This window comes from Condylostylus longicornis, unplaced genomic scaffold (assembly GCF_029603195.1).
Source record: "Condylostylus longicornis isolate FDR11 unplaced genomic scaffold, ASM2960319v2 ptg000055l, whole genome shotgun sequence".
Lineage (NCBI taxonomy): Eukaryota > Metazoa > Arthropoda > Insecta > Diptera > Dolichopodidae > Condylostylus > Condylostylus longicornis.
The window spans coordinates 3,314,606-3,335,556 of NW_026578024.1; the positions used below are offsets into that span (position 1 = coordinate 3,314,606).

The 20,951-nt window shown below is 22.7% G+C and overlaps 3 protein-coding genes across 4 annotated transcripts in view; 1 reads left to right on the top strand and 2 right to left on the bottom strand.

Moving 5' to 3' along the window:
* LOC129611905 (probable dual specificity protein phosphatase DDB_G0281963) overlaps positions 1 to 11,402 on the top strand; it is a 70,025-nt gene extending 58,623 nt beyond the window's left edge. The window contains exon 4 of the mRNA XM_055525329.1: positions 10,015 to 11,402. Coding sequence (XP_055381304.1) covers positions 10,015 to 10,985 — 971 coding nt within the window. The 3' untranslated portion in view covers positions 10,986 to 11,402. The remainder of the gene's footprint in view (positions 1 to 10,014) is intronic.
* Positions 11,403 to 15,223: 3,821 nt separating this feature from the next.
* Positions 15,224 to 17,530, bottom strand: LOC129611926 (zinc finger protein 729-like). Its single transcript, XM_055525350.1, has 6 exons — positions 17,330 to 17,530; positions 16,917 to 17,274; positions 16,483 to 16,861; positions 16,178 to 16,378; positions 15,708 to 16,086; positions 15,224 to 15,622 (listed from the first exon to the last, which is right to left on the bottom strand). Exons 1-6 carry the CDS (start codon positions 17,450 to 17,452, stop codon positions 15,458 to 15,460), a joined length of 1,605 nt encoding a protein of 534 aa, XP_055381325.1. The 5' UTR covers positions 17,453 to 17,530; the 3' UTR covers positions 15,224 to 15,457.
* A 751-nt stretch (positions 17,531 to 18,281) lies between these two features.
* Positions 18,282 to 20,421, bottom strand: LOC129612003 (zinc finger protein 626-like). 2 transcript variants are annotated; one of them, XM_055525446.1, is made up of 6 exons: positions 20,237 to 20,421; positions 19,899 to 20,178; positions 19,404 to 19,779; positions 19,148 to 19,348; positions 18,698 to 19,076; positions 18,282 to 18,585 (listed from the first exon to the last, which is right to left on the bottom strand). In XM_055525446.1, exons 1-6 carry the CDS (start codon positions 20,357 to 20,359, stop codon positions 18,448 to 18,450), a joined length of 1,497 nt encoding a protein of 498 aa, XP_055381421.1. In that variant the 5' UTR covers positions 20,360 to 20,421; the 3' UTR covers positions 18,282 to 18,447. The 2 variants fall into 2 exon arrangements, with proteins under 2 accessions (XP_055381421.1, XP_055381420.1); XM_055525445.1 differs by having other exon boundaries at positions 19,830 to 20,178.
* Between the last annotated feature and the right edge of the window lie 530 nt (positions 20,422 to 20,951).

A 20,951-nucleotide genomic window follows, 5' to 3' on the forward strand; every position in this document is an offset into this window, starting at 1 on the left:
GAATAAAATATTTGAGAAATAATTTTAAAGTAATTATTATTATATCGATTATAGTAGAAGGAACCTAAAAATTATTTGGAAAGAATCGAATGAACTAAAGTTTTAAAATTATTTTAATTAACATTTAATACAGCAAATTTTGTTTAATTAAGGTCTCTTAATATTTTTGAAACAAGGTCTAAGAAATCTCAGTAAATAATTATTGCAAATTCATACATAATTATTATTAAATGTTACAATTATTATGAATCATTCACATGATTGCTGTTTAGCATTGAATAGGAAAATTTTGATAATAATTAAAATTATAATAATTAAATGGGAATTCCATGAATAAATAGTATTGTAGACGATTTCAATTATTATGAATTTCCTAAATTAACTTTAATTATTGATCAATTGTTAATTTTTTTTGAAATGATTAAATCATTTTAATTAAAACACGGTAGAATTAAATAATTTATAATGAAGCTGATGTACTCATTAATTCGCATAAACTTATAAACAATGTCACGGTATCTTTTAAATAAATGGACATAAAATGCAAAATTATTAATGAAAATATTCTAAGAAAAAAGTTAGGTTTTCTTGTTTTAGTTATAGACTAGCAAGGCTATTGTAGTTGAAATTTCAATCATTCAGAATATTTTAAGCAGAATTTCGGCACAGTTGAGAGTTTTAGAGTTATTTCAAAAAACGTTGTTATTAAAACCACGGCATAAACATTCTTATCACTTCAGACCTATTACCATTGTTTAATTACACATAACGTAGCTATATGTACATATATTTTTCGCTTTAACACAAAGTATTCTTAGCAGTTTTCAGTTAAATAATTATAAAAGTTTGAATTTACTATGGCAATATAAAGTCTTATTGTTTGCTGTAAAGAAATTCAATGTGATATTCTTGCTTAATGTTTTAAGTGTTGCACTTAACACAGCATAATTCATCTATTTGTACAATACAATATTGGTATACATATGTATATGTATGAGTCCATAAAGGCACTTTACAATAACATTTTTTAATTTGAAAAGCGCATATTAAATATTTCTTTTTGATATTTTTTTTTTTAAATATTAATTTTGATATTAATTCCGGGTATATACAAACGCTGAATTTAATATGAAAAAAATAAAAAAAAAAACAATAATCGTGTTTTCCATTACAATATTCTTACATACCTACATACTTATGGATTCCCTTATTGTTTTGTACAAATAAAAGCGATGAATCATAATTTTATACAATGCAAATTTCTATAAAAGCAAAAACAAGAATAAAATTAATAAAGTTGAATATGAAAATTATAAATTCTTTTTTAAGATTCTTAAGAATCTTCTTAGAAATCAAACAAAAAATAAGAAATAAAGGGAAAATAAAACACGACAACCCTTGAAAATCTCTTAAAATAATCTAAAATGAGGAGCTTAGACTTAGTTTTACTTGCATTTTAGAACATATGATATTCATAATTTTTATTAAAAAGAAAAGCAGAAATATAAATTAATTGCATTGTCAGGAAGATCTAAGTTCTTAAGAAAATACGAATTAATTTTGAATAAAACTATGTAGGTAGGTATAGATATGCAGTGTACTAGGAAATATGTATGTATGTTTGTATATGCTAAGATAAAATATTTGAAATTTTGGCAATTTAGAATTTAAAAGGAAAAATTTTTTTTAGAACTGGAGGGGTTTTGTTTTACACCCTTTACTATTATATTTTAAAAATTTCTTAAATTCTTAACCCAAAATCACTCATAAATCAAAATTTTACATCATTTTACAATTATGTACACATCTACATATGTACATATCCTGCAGTATACATATATTTATTTAAAAAATCTATTTTAAGGAACAAAATATGGATGTATATATAAACACACCTTATATAAATATACTAACGATTTATGAGTGATGTGTGAATCTGGTCCCGAATACGAGTATATAAACTCAGATGCATATGACATAATATAAAAATAAAAATCTGATTCTTTTATAATTTCAATATAATTTCAAAGATTTAATAATAAAAAAAAAATTTTTTTTTTGTTCTTATAAATAAATTTCCCCCTTTTAATTTTTTTTTTCTAAAAAAAATTAATTCTTTTGAATAGAATGCGCTCAGGTTCGCTTATGAAACAATACATAATAATATAGGAAGTCATCAGTATCGTCATCATCGTCATATGGCAGTATGGCACATACAACATTTGTCAATTATTATATTTTTTATTATTTTATATGTACGTATGTATTTATGTATGTGCTTATGTAACTGAAGATTTTAATTTTATTTTTTATTACATTAATAAATTTTATGCTGTTTTCATATAAACCTTTTTGAGAAAAGAAAGCACAATAATAAAAAAAATATAAACAATATAAAATTTTTGTTACGTAAACTATGTAAACATATGTACGTACATATATGTATATGTATATATGTACATACAAATACAGTTATTTTTTTAAAATACATTTCAATTTCCTTAATTCAAATTCGCAAAGGGACCGTCAGAACCATAAAAAAAGAATTTTTATTTAGAAGGAAGACAAAAAATAACTTTTTAATAGGGCCATGGAACATCGAATTTTGAACTTCCTGTATAAATTTGTATGTATGTATGTCAGTGTAATGATTAAATTTTTGTTAAATCTCATAAATTTCTTATACCAATTATAATTGTTCTTATTTCTTCAATACACGCAACTCCACAAAATTTCCGCATTTTATAGTTTGATGGCAGCACTAATTAAAAATTTTCATTTTAAAGTATTGTAAAATGAATTGACTGTTGATTATTGTAATAATTATAGTGATTTTACTACATTTTTAATTCTTGACCCAAAATTTGATTGTCATAATTTTAATAATTAATAATTAAATCTCGTTCCGTTTATAATACGTTTAAAGTATTCGTAACTTATATTACGTGTATAATTTTTTTGATTTAACAATAATATGTACGTATACATATTTCTTTACTATTGTAATATAACATATTTACAAACTCATATTTCATACATACATGCCTTCATACATATTTACAGAAAATAAAATTTTCTCTTTTTTAATTCAAATTTCACGCAATATGATTATTTTTTATTACATTAATAAATTTTATGCTGTTTTCATATAAACCTTTTTGAGAAAAGAAAGCACAATAATAAAAAAAATATAAACAATATAAAATTTTTGTTACGTAAACTATGTAAACATATGTACGTACATATATGTATATGTATATATGTACATACAAATACAGTTATTTTTTTAAAATACATTTCAATTTCCTTAATTCAAATTCGCAAAGGGACCGTCAGAACCATAAAAAAAGAATTTTTATTTAGAAGGAAGACAAAAAATAACTTTTTAATAGGGCCATGGAACATCGAATTTTGAACTTCCTGTATAAATTTGTATGTATGTATGTCAGTGTAATGATTAAATTTTTGTTAAATCTCATAAATTTCTTATACCAATTATAATTGTTCTTATTTCTTCAATACACGCAACTCCACAAAATTTCCGCATTTTATAGTTTGATGGCAGCACTAATTAAAAATTTTCATTTTAAAGTATTGTAAAATGAATTGACTGTTGATTATTGTAATAATTATAGTGATTTTACTACATTTTTAATTCTTGACCCAAAATTTGATTGTCATAATTTTAATAATTAATAATTAAATCTCGTTCCGTTTATAATACGTTTAAAGTATTCGTAACTTATATTACGTGTATAATTTTTTTGATTTAACAATAATATGTACGTATACATATTTCTTTACTATTGTAATATAACATATTTACAAACTCATATTTCATACATACATGCCTTCATACATATTTACAGAAAATAAAATTTTCTCTTTTTTAATTCAAATTTCACGCAATATGATTATTATAATTTTTTTTTTTTTTTTTGAAAGAATAACGGAAAAGATGAAAAGGGAATATTAAAATTTATAACTCTTTTAATTTCTTAATAGAGTAAAATTCACAACAAACCGTTACATACTTACATTGTACATATGTACATACATACAGATATTACATGCTATACGTAATAAACAAAAAAATAAATGTTGTTATGGACGAAGTCTTATTTTACTTCATTATTTGCTTTATGCTTTTTTGTTGTTTTTTTTTGGTATTTAATCGTATGACTCATACGTACAACTCTTACGCAAAAATAGACGTGGGCATTGCGTTATGATGTTTAATTTATTTGATTTTTTGTTTATTTTTTAATTTGCTTTTAATATAAAATGAAAAAAAAAAATTTATAAAATGAGATTCTTCTGGATCTCTTCATTTTTATTTCATCTATAATATTGGAATAAAAAAAAAATATAGGAAAATAATTGAATAAAATTACCTACTTTAAAAAAAATTAAAACGATTAAACGATTCTCTGATGAAATTCACATCGGCCTGATTTTTAATTGATATATTTGTTACATACTAATAAATTAATTAAATTTAATTAGATCTACATATAAAATTTATGTATATAAATTGCTCTTACATAATTGTTGTACATGATTTTAAGTCAAAATTATTAAGATTTGTAAGATAAACACATTTTTATTTTTTTTTAAATTTTATTAAATATTTTTACACCAAATTCCAATTATTTATTATAGAATTTTATTAGACACAAAAGTCTATGGAATAATTTGTTCTATACTGAATTTACTTTGAGCTTTTACTATTAAAAAAATTTAGTTATATTTGGCAACTCTTGTTCTTTTACAAATACCATAAGTACGTCAATTCCAACGAACCAACTTTTGCATGCTGGAATTCCTAAAAATTATCCATACTTACTTATACCTATTTTCTTAATGTTAATGTAAACGTATGTAAGTCTATTTATAAATGTGTTCATGACCCAAAATGCACTTTAAATACTTATACTATACCATAAAAATAAGATACTCGTATACTGCCTTATTAATAATTTTACACTAGTATTTATAGTGAATGTACCAGAAAAAATTTCAAATATTTAATTAAGTGTTTCTCTTTTTTTCTTAAAAAATTTAATACGATAAATGAGAACAGATGTTAAAGACTCTATAGTAAATTATCATAATATAAATTTTCTACCAAATTTTCTGATATTATATTTTAAAATTATTACATAAAAATTTTTAATATTTTAATTGCACTTATCAGCTTAAATACTCCAAAGCAGCAAGATCATTAAAACATGTGTATGTATGTTTTTCAATTCAAACACATCAAATATTCTGGATTATACCAAATCAGCAACATAAATTACAAACCATATTAATTACTTAATAATTAATTTAATTAAGTATATAAATGAATTAAAAAATATTCTTATTTTTTTTTAGAATTTCTCAATTAACTTTCAATCAGATATGATTTTTTATTTAAAATTTGAATAAGAAGTTATGGAAATTTTTAATTACTTTAATTATATACAAATATTAAGCATAAATTAATAAACAACGTTTAGTCATCACAATTTAATTGTATTCATATTAATAATTTAATATACATATATATATACATAGATAGTAAACACAAATTATTAATCAGTGATTAAGTTATCTAGGTATTTTAAATAAAATCACAATGTTTAAATCATAAGGTATATTATACTTGCTCATATATTCTGTATGCATGTCCATATTATAGTATAACAACTTAAAAACTTTGTAGAATTTTAAATTGAAATTATAATTTACTATCTGTGTAATTTATTATAAATTGCATATTTTTATATTTAAGTAAGCATTAGAATCTGAAAATAAATATATTAAAATTTCAACTAGTATGATTGAAGGTCAATTAATTTTAAGTTATGGGCATTATAAAAATTATTCTAAGTAATTGTATATAAAATCGATGACTCAGTAAATAAATATTATATTTTTGTGCGTCCAATTATTGTTTGATTTAAAATATTGCTAATACATACTTACATGTATACAAATAAAATATTATATAAAATTTTAAATTTTCATTAAATTAATTCAATCACTTAATTTATAATAATTTTTTGTAAATATACAATAGAAAATATTCTTATTTAATTTGAATTATTGATTAATTCAAAAAACGCGTGTATTTTTAATAAATTGTAATGATAATTTTATTTTAATAAATCGATTACTAATCAAAAATAATACATTTACTTATATTGAACAAGTTTAGTACACAATGTGATTATAACAAATGGAATGTTACTCATTTTTTATAATAATATACAAGTTATAATAATATAATATTAGTTATATTGTAAATTTTAAAAAATTTTGTAATACTTACTATTTGTTTACTATATTTTCAATTCATTGAATATAATTTTGATTTAAAAAATTCTTGATTTCATAAATATATAAATAAAAATAATTTAAAATTATTTTATAGGCGCTCATATTTCTATATTGTTTAATATATGTATACTAAACTTAATTTTTAAAATTAAAATTCTTTAAATTAAATATTCTAAAATCTTGTTTAATAAAGAATTAAAAATATACATATATTTGTATGTATGATTTTTGTTCTAGATAATTATTAAATAAAAATAACCAGATTTTTTTTTATTAATCATTGAATTTTCCGAAGCTTTTTCATGCAAAATTCCATAAGAAACAGAATATTAATACGATATTTTTAATTATCAATAGAAATATTAAAATAATGATTAAAATAAAGTGTTATATCTATATAAAATATATTTAGAATTATTATACAAATAATTAAAAAAAGCAATATGTTTAATTAAAAAAATATTAAACTAACCTCAAAATTTATTTAAATAACAATAATACTAATATATAATTTTAAAATTCCGCCACCAGTTCTATACAAATTTAAATTTATAAGTGTATTATCAGTTTAAATTGATTTCAATGAATTATTTAAGTATCTTAATGGAATTTAAATATAAATTTTGAAATTTTGAAAGTGAATGACTTTCAAATGATTAAGAAAATATTCTTTTCATATATTTAAATTAAGTTTTAAAAATTTCATGTGATTTTCAATTTCCAAAATCAATTCCTCCTCTTAAAAATAAGACAAACAGAATGAATTTATATTATAAATAAATTCATAATATTATTATCATCATTTATTAAATAATTATTTATATCCGTGTTATAAAGATTGAAAACATAAAATTTAAGTTTAAGCGACACCAAAAAAAAAAAACACAAATTTGGGTCTCTAAGAACATCAAAATCTTGTATCGTAAATTTTGTTTTCATTTAACATAAAGCATGAATACATAGTTTGATATACACGTTTACTTTTGCTCTCATACTTATAAATACCAAAGCCTCTACTACAATAACAATTTATAAAAGGAATGAACTTTTAATGAGAAATTATTGTTTCCCATCATTAAAAACTTAACTTTTACGTCATATAACAATTTAAAAATGTACTGAAAGCATTTTACTTCATTAATGCCATGATAGCAAATCGTCGCTATAAATAAAAAGTAAAAGAGAGCGGAATCCCTTTCTTTTATTGTTGTTGATTTGTTTTATATATGTACGTTACGTACGCAATTTTCTTATATTACAACAGCTTTTTTTTTCTCTTATTTAATATTAAATACATACATATACATATAGATACATATACATATTATTGAAAAAGAAATAAAAAAAAATTTTGTATGCTATAGCATATATTTTCATTCAAAAGTGTAATTGAATTAATTTAATTGGAAACGTATGTATTTGTAACGTACATACAATGTACGTGTAATAAACGTATACTATGTTTTGATAAACGTGTCGTATGTTTTTACTTCAACTTTCTAAATGAAAACGCTCAGAATATGTTCATTATTAAATAAATTTCTTAAATTTGGATGGAGCCTTCCATATGGGTTTTTGGATCCTAAAAATATTAAAAAATTTAGAGCATCAAATCGTAGCACATTTAGATCAGTAATAATCACTAGTAAATATTAATTATTTGTAGAATCGGCGAATTAAGTACATACTTACATACCTCTATTTATTTATTCACCACCCCATAAAAATTTATTTAAAAAACCAGGAGGTGAAGTTCATTTTTCCTGTGTTCAAAAAAAAAAACGTAATCCGTACAACAATCCATCTCTTTCAAATCAATTCGAATTCAACAAAATATTTTAAGAATGTCCGGAAGTTTTCTTAAAAAACTTATATTAATTTACTTGTTTATTTTAAAATTATAGGAAAACAAAAAAATTTAAAACAACGCATATTTTACGCTTTATTTTTATTATATTCTTTATAATAGAACAAAAAAAAACGTAAACGGAAGTGAAATTGCAAGAAATCTCAGTATACAAAAACAAAAACATTAAACAATTTTTCATTAATGCAACAGAAAATCAAGTTTATATGCGCATTTGAATGTTGTAAATTATTAATTGTTATACAATAATTTTACAATTTTTTAGTACAAAATTTTTGTATGTATATGTATGTGTATAAAGTGTAAACAAAAAAGTTGCCATATTAAATTAATTTGATAACATAAATTCCTGATTAACTTCAATTTAAAATGTTCCAAGTCATATACAATATTCTGTTATATGTCCATATAACAGAATATTTTTAATTTATGTGTAAATTCAACATAAATATTATGTTTTTTAATTAATCATGCAATTTCCTCTATCTTGTTTTCTTGTTTTTTTTTTTTAATTTGATTTCCTCTATATTTTAAAAAAATGTACACGCTCTATTTAAAAAATCTAGACAAACTATTAAGTATGACTCAAAAATCACCTGTAATAAAAAGCTTTTAGCAATGTACATGCATACAAAATTACAATTTCAAAACATATAAATAGCTAATGCTTAAATAATTGGAATAAAATGGATAACTGAATAAACTCTAGCATACACGCATACGTATAACACTTTAATAAGTTTTAGTTGTCTATTAGAAAAAATAATTTTATGTTTGTCTTACAGTTTACGAAATAACGTTTATAATCTTTAATATTTTAACAATATTATGTAGGTTATGTTAAATACCAACGGTAAGCCTCAATATATTATAAGTTAGATAATAGATACATACATGGCTCTCCAACAGGTCCACAAACCAATAACAACGTAGGACGACTTATTCTTATTCATATTATTTTCTATGTACTGCCAACTGCTACTGTTCCTGTAGCTTACAATAATTTTTAATTATAACAAATTTAATATTAAAAATTTTCCTTTAGCATTATTTGTATATTATAATTAGAAACAAATTTATTATACAGATTGGATTTAACTTTTTCCCTATAGAAGACAGTAATTTTCCAATAATAATGGAACGCTTATGGAAAAAAAAATTTCTCACTTTCATGCTAAATTTAATAAACAACATAGAAGAGTAAAGCATAACCTTCATTTTTACATTATTAATATTTTGTTGCTTTTCTTTTATTTTCAAATTATTACTTAGTTGTTAAAAGTTTTTAGCAAAAAGCAAAAAAAAAAATTGTTAAAATTTTGCAATGATAATAAATTTATTATATAAAAGTTAAACAAAATTATAGACAGTAAAAGAGGCATTCGAGGCAGCGGGATTTGTATAAAACTTTTTATATCTGAAAATAATATTATTAATCATAATTGTTTTATCGTAGATAAAGGCTACTCGTGCTATAATTTCTTGTTTTCATTTTTAATTGTGTTATTATTAAAGTGTTAATTTTTTATTTTTATTATGGAATTACAAACAGTTTTATATAAGTTTGATTCATAAGTAGGTGCAATAACATATGATTAATTGGCATGACTAATGATGAAATTTCTAACTTGAATGTAATAATAATTGAAATCGTAAAATGATAACAAATCCTTAAAAAATTCATTAAATCGATTTATTAATTATTGATTTTGTAACTCTTCTTCCTTGATTCTCAAAATTATAAAATAATTAATTATATATCAAGAAATCTTTTAATAATTGTATTAATGGTATATTTTTTATTTCTTTATTTTTTGTAGAAGAAGCACGTAAGAAAGGATCAACCGTTTTATTGCATTGTCAAGCTGGCATATCACGAAGTGCAACAATTGCAATTGCGTATGCTATGCGTTATAAATCACTATCATTAATTGAAGCTTATAAATTAGTTAAATTAGCCAGACCAATAATATCACCAAATTTGAATTTTATGGGACAATTATTAGAATTGGAACAACATTTACGAGAAAATGGTACATTAGAACCACAAAGTGCTACACCACCACCAATTCCAACTCAATCACAACATTTTGAATTCAATTGTAACACTAATAATAATAATACAAATAGTATCGATAATACAGAAAATCAACAAGAAGATGCCGAAATGGAAAGCGATAACGATTATGATATAGATTCAATGACAAAACATAAAAATCAATTAAATTTAAAAAATAACAAAAGAAATTTATTTAGTAATTATGAATGTACATTATCACCAACATTAACAACAACATCATCATCATCAACATGTTCATCACCATTTTCTGGTGCATCAACATCATCAATATCATCATCATCATCACCGGCAGCTTTATTAACACCATCACCATCATTATCATCATCAGTAACATTAAACTCAAACAATGGTACCTGTTTTCCATTACCACCACCAATTGGTATAGAACAAAAATTATCGGCAGTTCAAGAAGATAAAATATTAAATAATTTTAATATAATGGGAACATCATCATCATCGGCTGCAGCAGCAGTAATAGCAACAACATCAAAACATCATAATTTTAATAATCATAATAATAATAATAATAATAATAATGAAAATTGCGATTCAGTATCCGTTGATATATTAAATGGAAATAGTATGATAGATGATGATGTTGATTCAGTTGTAGAGACACGTACAATAGCACCGTTAACTAATGATGAAATCACATTAAAAATAATTAATAGTAGAACAAAAAGAAGGCCTAGGCCGTCATCTCTAAATTAAATTGGAAAGGCATACATTTAAAACAATTTATCTTTAAATAAAACAAAAAAAAAATTCAAATACATACAATTGTAAAATTTAAAATATTCAATGAAATGCATATATAAATTTGTTTTTTTTATATAATTATGTAATAAATTTTGTATCACCAATTCTACCACCATTATCCAGCTTATTTTAAAAACAAAACGTAAATTATAAGATTATAAAAGTTAAATATTGAATAGAATAAGCGAATTTTTAACGAAAATTGTAAATAGAATATTTTTTTTTAAATCAAAAATATAAAAAATAATTTGAAAATAACTACATATACTTGTATATATGTGTGTTTTTCAAAAAATTGACCTGACCTTATTTTCGGTATTATCAAAATTTTTATTATTTTCAAAAATTATAAAACACAACTAGATTACATTTTTAACAAAGCCTCGTAAAATTTTAAATTTTAATAGCTATTGTATTTGATTTAAACAGTCTATAACTACACTTTATTTTCTTAAAACAATTATTTCCTTTTTGTACATACTGTATGTAATTAATTATTATTAATTAAAAAAATAAAATAAAAATGAAATGCAAAACTATATAAAAAAAAAATCATTAACTTATTTATTTTAGAGCTTAAGTGAAAATAAAAACAACATAAAATTAAAAAAAAAATTACATATTTTAAATTATAATAAATTAAATAATAAAAGATAAATATGATTTTGATATACACATGTATAACAATAATTATTACTTATTCAAAACCTTATTATTGCAAAAAAAAAAGAAGAAAAGAACAAGTCCCTTCATTATTGGAAAATAAAAAGTTAAAGGGAAAACACTTTTTGACCAATTTAAAAGTAAAAAGTCATTCAATATTGAGTAACTAAAATATAAAAAAAAATAACAATTAAAAAAATTAAACTAATTAAGAATAAAAAAAAAAGTTTTATTTTTTAATTATAATTTTAGAACCTTATAACTCTATATGTATTCTATATTTTATATAAAACGAAATTTTAATTACACAGAAGAGGAAAATTTTAACTTGGCGATTATTTTGAAAAAATAATGTTATTTCTTTTACTTGGATCCACATGCACCACCCCTTCTATTTGTTTTTTAATCAATTAATCAAAAATTTTGCAAAGTTTGTGTTGCATCAAGAGTCAAAACACTATTGAAATTTAAAAAAAAATATGTAAATTTTTTTTTTTAATATTAAAATATAAAAATAACAGCAAAAATTACTTTTCCAAACATTTTCAATTTTTTATAGTAAGTTTTTGACCAATTTATATTTTTAATAACAAGTAAGAGAAAGATCCGTCTTAAAACTTATTCTGTTTTTGGTAAAATTTCAGTAAAATAAATTAAATTTTTTATTAAAATAAAATTCCAATAAAAATTAAAATTTTATTTATTTTCATAAAAAAAATCTTTAAATTTTTAATTTTTCTTGCGCTCAAATGATATTTTAAAATGCTTGCCTGTTTGAGAAGTTCCAGATGTAAACTGAGATTATTAAAACAAAATCGCAGGTTTACAATTTTTATTTTATAGCTGCATAAACTCTTTTCTGCAGAATATTAAATTTGGAGTCATAGAATAATACTTTTGCTGTTAAAGTTATTTAAATTCGAAGTTAAAAATGCAACCCATATTCTTCTATGTAATTGAGATTCATTGATAAGATGTAATGTTAAAAATATTTATGTTTAAAATACAAAAAAAAAAAATTTATTCAAACATAAAAAATAAAATGAAAAAAAAAAAAATTAAATTGCTTTATATTTGCCATATCACTTATTTATATAAGATGAAAGAAAAAAAAAAAGCTAAAAAATTTACTATTTGTTTTGATTATTTTTTGTAATTTTTTTTTTTTTTTTTTGAAAATGTAGTACAAAAGAAAAAATATTGAAAATTCTTATTGAAAAACAAAAATACATATTTAATATTTACAACCTTTAACAAAATAATCAATACACACCATATATAATTAATTATATATAATGATATATTTGTAAATATATACCTATATAATGCTTGTTTTTAATTTTTTCTAATTAATTTTACTAAAAAAAAAACTTACAACCATTATAAATATTATAATATCAATTATATAATTAAATTATATAAAAATTTATACTATTTTAAGGCAAAATTAAAAAAGAAACACATACACACACACATTATTGTATAAAATGATTTTATATTATATAATATTATAAATTTTTGCTATTCTGTACTTAAAAATGAAATTATTGTTACAAAAATAGAAAAAAGAAAACAATCCTTATGTTAAAATTATGATAATAATGATTTTACAAAAGAAATTAAGATTGATGACTGCTCATTTGATAACTAAAAATTTTAATAATATTGTATTTAATTAAACATTAATTTCAAAAAATTAAAAAAATTTAAACAGAATGAGATGTTTTTGTTAAATAACTATCAAAATTATTTATTAATTGCATAATAAATTGGAATTTGTTCTCAAATATAAATTAATGAAAATAATTAAAAAACAAAATTTTAATACAACTTTTTAATATTTACTTAAATTTTCGCAAATATTTTTGAATTATTTATAGTTATTTTATATTGTGCAATTATTTTATGTAAAATTAATTAAATCATTTTACTCTATCTACTTGGTTTCTCAAACTATTCAATAAGAATGTTCATAATAAACGTTAATTTTAATTTCCTTATTAAATAAAAAAATTTCAAATTAAATTCTCATTCTGTTTATTTTTATATAAATTAAAAAAAAAATTAGAAAGAAATTACTAAAAATTAAAATCATACAATACTTTTTACATACATATATATGTATATATATACGATTTATATATCAAATACATTATAACTATTGAAAATCACAAGATTACTATTATTAATTTAATCAATTTAAAAATAATTCTTTAATTAATTTTAGTTTTGTCTTTGTAAAAATATACTTTCTTTTTGTGTATTCCTCAAAAAAAAAATAGGAAGAAAATGACTACCAAATGATTATAAACTACAGACTATTAATAAACTGTTTTAAGTTTTTAAAAGAAAAATTGTAAAAAAAAAACAAAAATGCCCCTCCCGCCCCCCAAACCCCTAATAACATATTATGTAATTTAGAATTAGACAAATTAATATATTAAACATAAATATTTTAAATTAGCAAAAACAAAAATGGATAATAAGAGTATAAAATAAAAAAATTCAATAAAAATGTGACGAACGTTTAAATTAAATTTTAAACTCTGTTTATAGCTGAAAAATTTTTAAACAACCTGTAATGAAATTTTAAATATAATTAAATTAATTCAAATTACAATTTTCATCTATTCACCGCTTTAATATTTTCGAATTTACACCAATTTTTAAAAAATTTGCGTCACAAGCACAATAGTTGAATTAATAAAAAAAAATTTTTCCTCAATCTTAAGTTATTTAACTTCGTTTTGCTTGAATTTTTATTTTTTAATTCTACTATATATTTTATACAATCTAATTTATTAATTTTTAAGGAATCTAAAAATATACGTGTCAATATATTAAATGAAAACAAAAAATTAAAAACTAAAACTGAAAAAAGATTTAAAAACTAAAAAAATTTATATTGAAAAGAACTTGTATGCATGTATTTATAAGTATAAGAGTATAATGAGAATGTTAAACAAAAATTTATAATAATTTTAAAATTATAGTATGAAACCGAATTGAAAAAATATATATACAAAAAAATTTAATTTTAAAAAAAAAATTAGTGTTTTCTTTAAATTTAATTTTAGTATTAGAGAATTTCGAAATTATATTAAGGGTGCGCCCTTAGACCCTACGCCCTTATTAGGCAATAATTAATAACTGATTTTATGTTTCTTTCTAGGACATCGGTCATCACTTTATTCGAAAACTTTTCAAAAAACAATTTCACACAACAAAATATTGTTTCAAAATATTGTAAAGAATCTAATAAAGAAATATTCCAGCACTATCTGATTATGTAATATGTAATTTTTGTTTCTACATCGTATAAAGCAGTAGTTTCCCATCACTAAATAAAAAATAAATTGCCCTCATTGTTATTTTTTTCCAATAAAAACCTTTTAGAGTTTTACATTATAAATTCTTTTTTATTATTAAACTCAAAATTACATTTTTTTCAAGTTTGCCAAATTACATAATATGTAGGGAAACATACATATGTATAGGAATTTATTTAATTATAAAACTTGAACTAAACACAAATATGTTTTAAATATTTAATAAAATTTGCTTTCCAAATTAACTTAAATACATTACGTATTTAAATTACTACTTACAAAAAGTTGCATACATTCATCCTTAGAATACGTTTTATTAAATTACAAAAGAATTTTATAAAAACTAACGTAAGCACTAAATATAAAGTATCCAGCGCAATGATGATTACAATAAAAAATTAAAAAAAAAAAATAAAAATTCTTATATTATTTTCACTTATTGTCCTTTAAACTTAATAATTTAACTCTTTTTTCTTCTGCCCATTCCTCTGCATGTTGACTCTTCTTATGTTTTAAATAATTTGATCCATGTTGGAATGTTCTTGGACAATAATTACACGTATATAATGGTTGGCCGGTATGACAAGCAGTATGTTCCTAAAATATACGTGAATATACCCATGTATATGTATAAATAAAATTCAGTTTGTTGAGATAATCACAAAAGATTTAATATTCTTACCAGCAAAAGTTTTCTTCTCTTAAATGCTTTATTACATATATTACATAAGAAATTTCTTTTTTCAATTCTATGAGCTTTTTCTTGATGGTTTCGTAATGCAAACATTGTTTTCAATACTTTATCGCATTGCTTACATTTAATTATTGTACCCTCAGGTGGATGAACCATTTTTTTATGAAATGCTAATCTATTAACTAATTTACCACATTTATCACATTCTTGAAGTCCCTCTACTTTTCGTTTATGTACTTCATTTATATGTTTATAGAAGCCACTTGAACTTTTGTAAATTTTCCCACAAAAATCGCAAACCCGCGGTGCCCGCTCTCTATTGCATATTTTTTCCTCATGAAGTCGTAGATTCATTTCACCTTTAAATCTTTTAAGAAAAATTTCCAAAATAATTATTTAAATTTTTAGGACAAAATTACGGCTAATCCCCTAACGATAACATGGAGAAAAATACTTACGTTCTTTTACATTTTAGGCACTCATATTTACTAGTTGTATGCACCTCATATTTGTGTTTCTTAAGATCAACACGATTAGAAAATGATTTGTCTGGGCATATCTCGCAAGGATAAAGTTCTTCCTTTTTCATTTGATGAACACCTATTAAATGTCGCTTCAAGCTTCGGGTGTTGACAAGTTTTTTGTCACATAAATGACACCTAAAAAAATAATGGAAATAAACCGTATAAGCAACACAATATCACTGTATATATATTAAAAAACTTTAATTTCGTAAGATTAACTACAACTATAGATATCTTACTTCAGTCTATCAGAATTGAAATGATTGCAATCAATATGATCAATTAGTTCTTCTCGAGTGTAAAATTTTAATTTACAGCAATTTATAAAACCTCTTGTTTGGTGTATGTTATTATAGTGTCGTTTTATTCCATTGAATGATGTAAATTTTTCATTGCATATTGCACAAATGAGATTCATAAAGCTACAAATCTTATTATCCTGATCTTTATCAGTATCGTAATCTATATTTTTAAAATTTTCTTGCTTTAAAGATGAAATATCCAATTCAAGTTCGTCTTTTATGTCTGTTGGATCGATATCTTCTTTAATCTTAGTTTTACATCGTTTTTTCCTACTTGGAATTTTCTGACTCTGGCTCCAAAGTGGATTAATTTTGTCTAAAATAAATAACATTTTAAATTTTTTTTTTTTTTTCACAAACTTAGTAGTTACTTTTCTCCGGTTTTACATCCAAATCACTTTTACTATCCTCACTTTTTCCGTCATCCACAAAATTATTTCCGTCTATTTTTCTAACTTCAACATCATTAGATTTTTCAGATTGAATTAAGTGTTCAATTAAGACATCAAATATCTCATTTGGCTCCTCTTTCACACATTTTATGTTGTAACTTCCCGCTGAAGAAGATACTTTAAAGTCCCCTTTTGTCTCCTCTTCATTATTATCAGCACTAAATTTGTTTGTGTTCGAAATGGAAAACGTTTTTTGAGTTTCGTGAACTTTTTTGTAATACTTATGAAATGATTTTATTTGTTCAAAACATTCTACGCACAAGAAACTACTTTGAGCCTAAAATAAACAGGGTAACATTTTTAAAGACTTTTGAAATTATTTAGTTGCTTACCTGAATGTGTAAGTATTTTGTAATTAAAACGTTAACAGTGCTTTCTTCACAAAAACTTTCCAAAATATTAAGTAGTTCACAAGAACTTTTAACGCCACATAATGTACAAACGCTTTCAAGCATTTCAAAATGTATTTTACTTGTGAAAACCAATTTTGAATATTAAACAATTTTTCCAATAACAGAATGGATAAAATTATGTTTTTCATTTGTTAATAACAATACGAATCAGATGTTAATCTGTCATTAACAGAATCACACAAATTAATCTACCAATATATAGATTCTCCCAATAAACCATTTCTGAAAGACATGTGTCGCCTTATCTCAATCAAGTATGTACCAATAATTTCTCATTCCCTTCTGGTTCACACCATATAAAATTGGTTTTTTTTTAATCGGTTTTGAATTTGAATTACAAGTTCGAAAATGTTTTAAAATTGAAAACGTTATTTTTAATTTATATTCACTTTTCCCAAATTATTTACAAGGATTTGCGTATAGTCTTAAACGCAACTTTCTTTACATGCTGCACAAATTCAAAAGTTTAGTTTGTCATTTATCGCTTTTTCAAGTTCAACAAAAAATCCGATTTTTAATCTGCAAATGTTTTAAACATGTCACATAGAGCAAGCAATTTTGTATTTGATTTTAATATGAAACCATTTGTTGCATTTTAGCAAATTTTGCAAGGATTTGCATAAGTACCATAAAGTAGATGCTATTAAGTATTGAACGCAACCAAAAACCCCAAAAAAATAGCACCTGTTTATGGTTCTTAAAATAATTTCTTTTAATATACATATATGTGAGTATTCATACATATGTGAGTACATACCTGCATTTCTAAAGATTCTGTTTCCAACCTTAAGAAAAACAGAAATTTTGTAAAATAAATTTCCTTTTAATTACATTTTATTTTTAATATAAAAAAAAATGTTTAACACAAAGTTTATTTTTTCAATAATTTATATACAAATAGAAAAACTTATTCTTCGTATCACAAAATTCTCATACTTTTGGAAAAATTTAGTTTTCGTTGCTTAATGAACATTGTATTGTTTCCAATAGTTCTTAATTCTGAGTTGTTTGTGAAATTTTAATACATATATACATATTTAGCTTTTTTTTTCTTTTGCCCATTCCTCTGCATGTTGACTCTTTACATGCTTTGAATAATTTGATCCGTGTTGAAATGTTCTTGAACAATAATTACACGTATATAACGGTTGGCCGGTATGACAGGCAGTATGTTCCTAAAATATAAATTTTTATATTGTGTTATGTATGTATTTTCATAACACAATATATACATATGTAAGTAAAATTCAGTTTGCTCAGATAATTAAAAAAATTTGATTTTCTTACCAGCAAAAGTTTTCTTCTCTTAAATGCTTTATTACATATATTACATGAGAAATTTTTTTGTTCAATTCTATGAGTTTTTTCTTGGTGATAATTTAACGCAAACATCGTCTTAAAAACTTTATCACATTGCTTACATTTAATTACTGTACCTTCTGGTGGGTGTACCATTTTTTTGTGAAACGGTAGCCTATTAACTAATTTTCCGCATTGATCACATTTCTGAAGCCCTGCTAACTTACTTTTGTGTACTTCATTCATATGTCTATGAAAACGACTTGAATTTTTGTATATTTTTCCACAAAAATCACAAACACGAGGTGCAGGTTCTCTATTACATATGTTTTCCTTATGAAAACGTAAATTTAGTTCACCTTTAAAACTTTATAATAAAATGTTCATGTATGTATGTATTTCTTCCAAACTTTCAAGAAAATAAAAAAGCAAACTTACGTTCTTTTACATTTTAAGCACTCATATTTACTACTTGAATGCACTTCGTATTTATGTTTCTTAAGATCAACACGATTCGAAAATGATCTGTCAGGACATATATCGCAGGGATATAGCTCCTCTTTTTTCAACTGATGAACGCCAATTAAATGCCGTTTCAAATTTCGTGCGTTAACAAGCTTTTTTTCACATAAATGACACCTAAAATAATAATTGAAATAAATCATATAATCAAAAAAATTTGTGGATATCTTACTTCAGTTTATCAGAATTGAAATGATTGCAATCAATATGATCAATTAGTTCTTCTCGAGTGTAAAATTTTAAGTTACAACAATTTATGAAACCTCTTGTTTGATGTGTGTTATTATAGTGTCGTTTTATTCCATTGAATGATGTAAATTTTTCATTACACATTGTACAATTGAGATTCATAAAACTGTAAAGCTTGTTATCTTGATCTTTAGCAACGTTAAAATCAATTTTAGAATTTTCTGGCTTTAAAGGTGATACATCGGGTTCAGTTTCATCCCCTATAATTGTTAGATTGGAATCTTCTATATTCTTAGTGTTATATTGCTTTTCTCTTATTAAAGTTTTGTGGCTTTCATCTTGAAGTTGTGTTATTTTGCCTAAAGTAAACAAAATATTAAATTTGTTTTATATTCATATGGATATTAACTGTTTTCGAGTTTTTGTTCTAAATCATTTTTGCTTCCTTCGCTTTTGCTATCATCATTCTCATTATCACTTTCTTCAACTTTTATAGATGTGTTATCATGCGATATTTCGGATTGAATTGAATTTCCAACAAAAACATCAAATACTTCATTTGACTCTACTTTAATAAAACCCTTAGCCGGTGGAGATATTGTTAAATCCTTAGTTTTATGCTCTTCATTTTTATCAGTGCTAAATTTGTTCGTTTTGCGAAAGGAAATATATTTTTGAACTTCATGAACTTTTTTGTAATATTTATGAAATGATTTTATTTGTTCAAAACATTCTATACACAAGGAAGTACTCTGAGCCTAAAATAAACAGAGGAACATTTACAAAAAAGAACATTTTAGTTTTTTGGACACTTGCCTGGATGTGTAAGTATTTGGTAATTAAAGCCTTTACATTGGTTTCTTCATAAAAACTTTCCACAATATTGATCAGTTCATTAGCGCTTTCAACGTTGCACAAAGTGCAAGCATTTTCTAGCATTTTTACTTTTTTAACTTAGGTTACTACTTTTCAGTTTTTTTACAGTAAAGAAATTTAATGTTGCTTTGGTGTATAAAAATCATATGTGTACTTGTAAACATGAATTTCATACACAGCAATTTTTTGCAGCTACTTAATAAGTATGTCAATTTAATTTGCTTACATTTGGCTGCGTTTATATTGCAGCTATTTAGTTAAAGGTTACTTTGCCACATGCATCTCTGTGGCTTAAGCGGGCATTTATGTCGATAATACTCGTAATTATTACGATAATTACATAATGGTGATTTATGATAAGTAACGCAAACATTTAAATTTTGCATACGTTTTTTTTTATTTTGGTGTCGTTATTTTCTATCCTTTTATCTTCTGAAGCACTTTCAGAACAGACTTCGTATATTTAATCTTAGTTTTTGTCGTGTACGTAAACCATCAGCATCTCAGGACTCGTTTTTCATAGTTTATTTGGTATATTTACATACATTTTTATAGAACAAGTACTATTGTGAATGTAAAGAATACAGACAGAGAAATTTGTGTTGGCATTTTTACAAACTATATGACATTTTACAATGAGTTGGCAGCTGGTTGG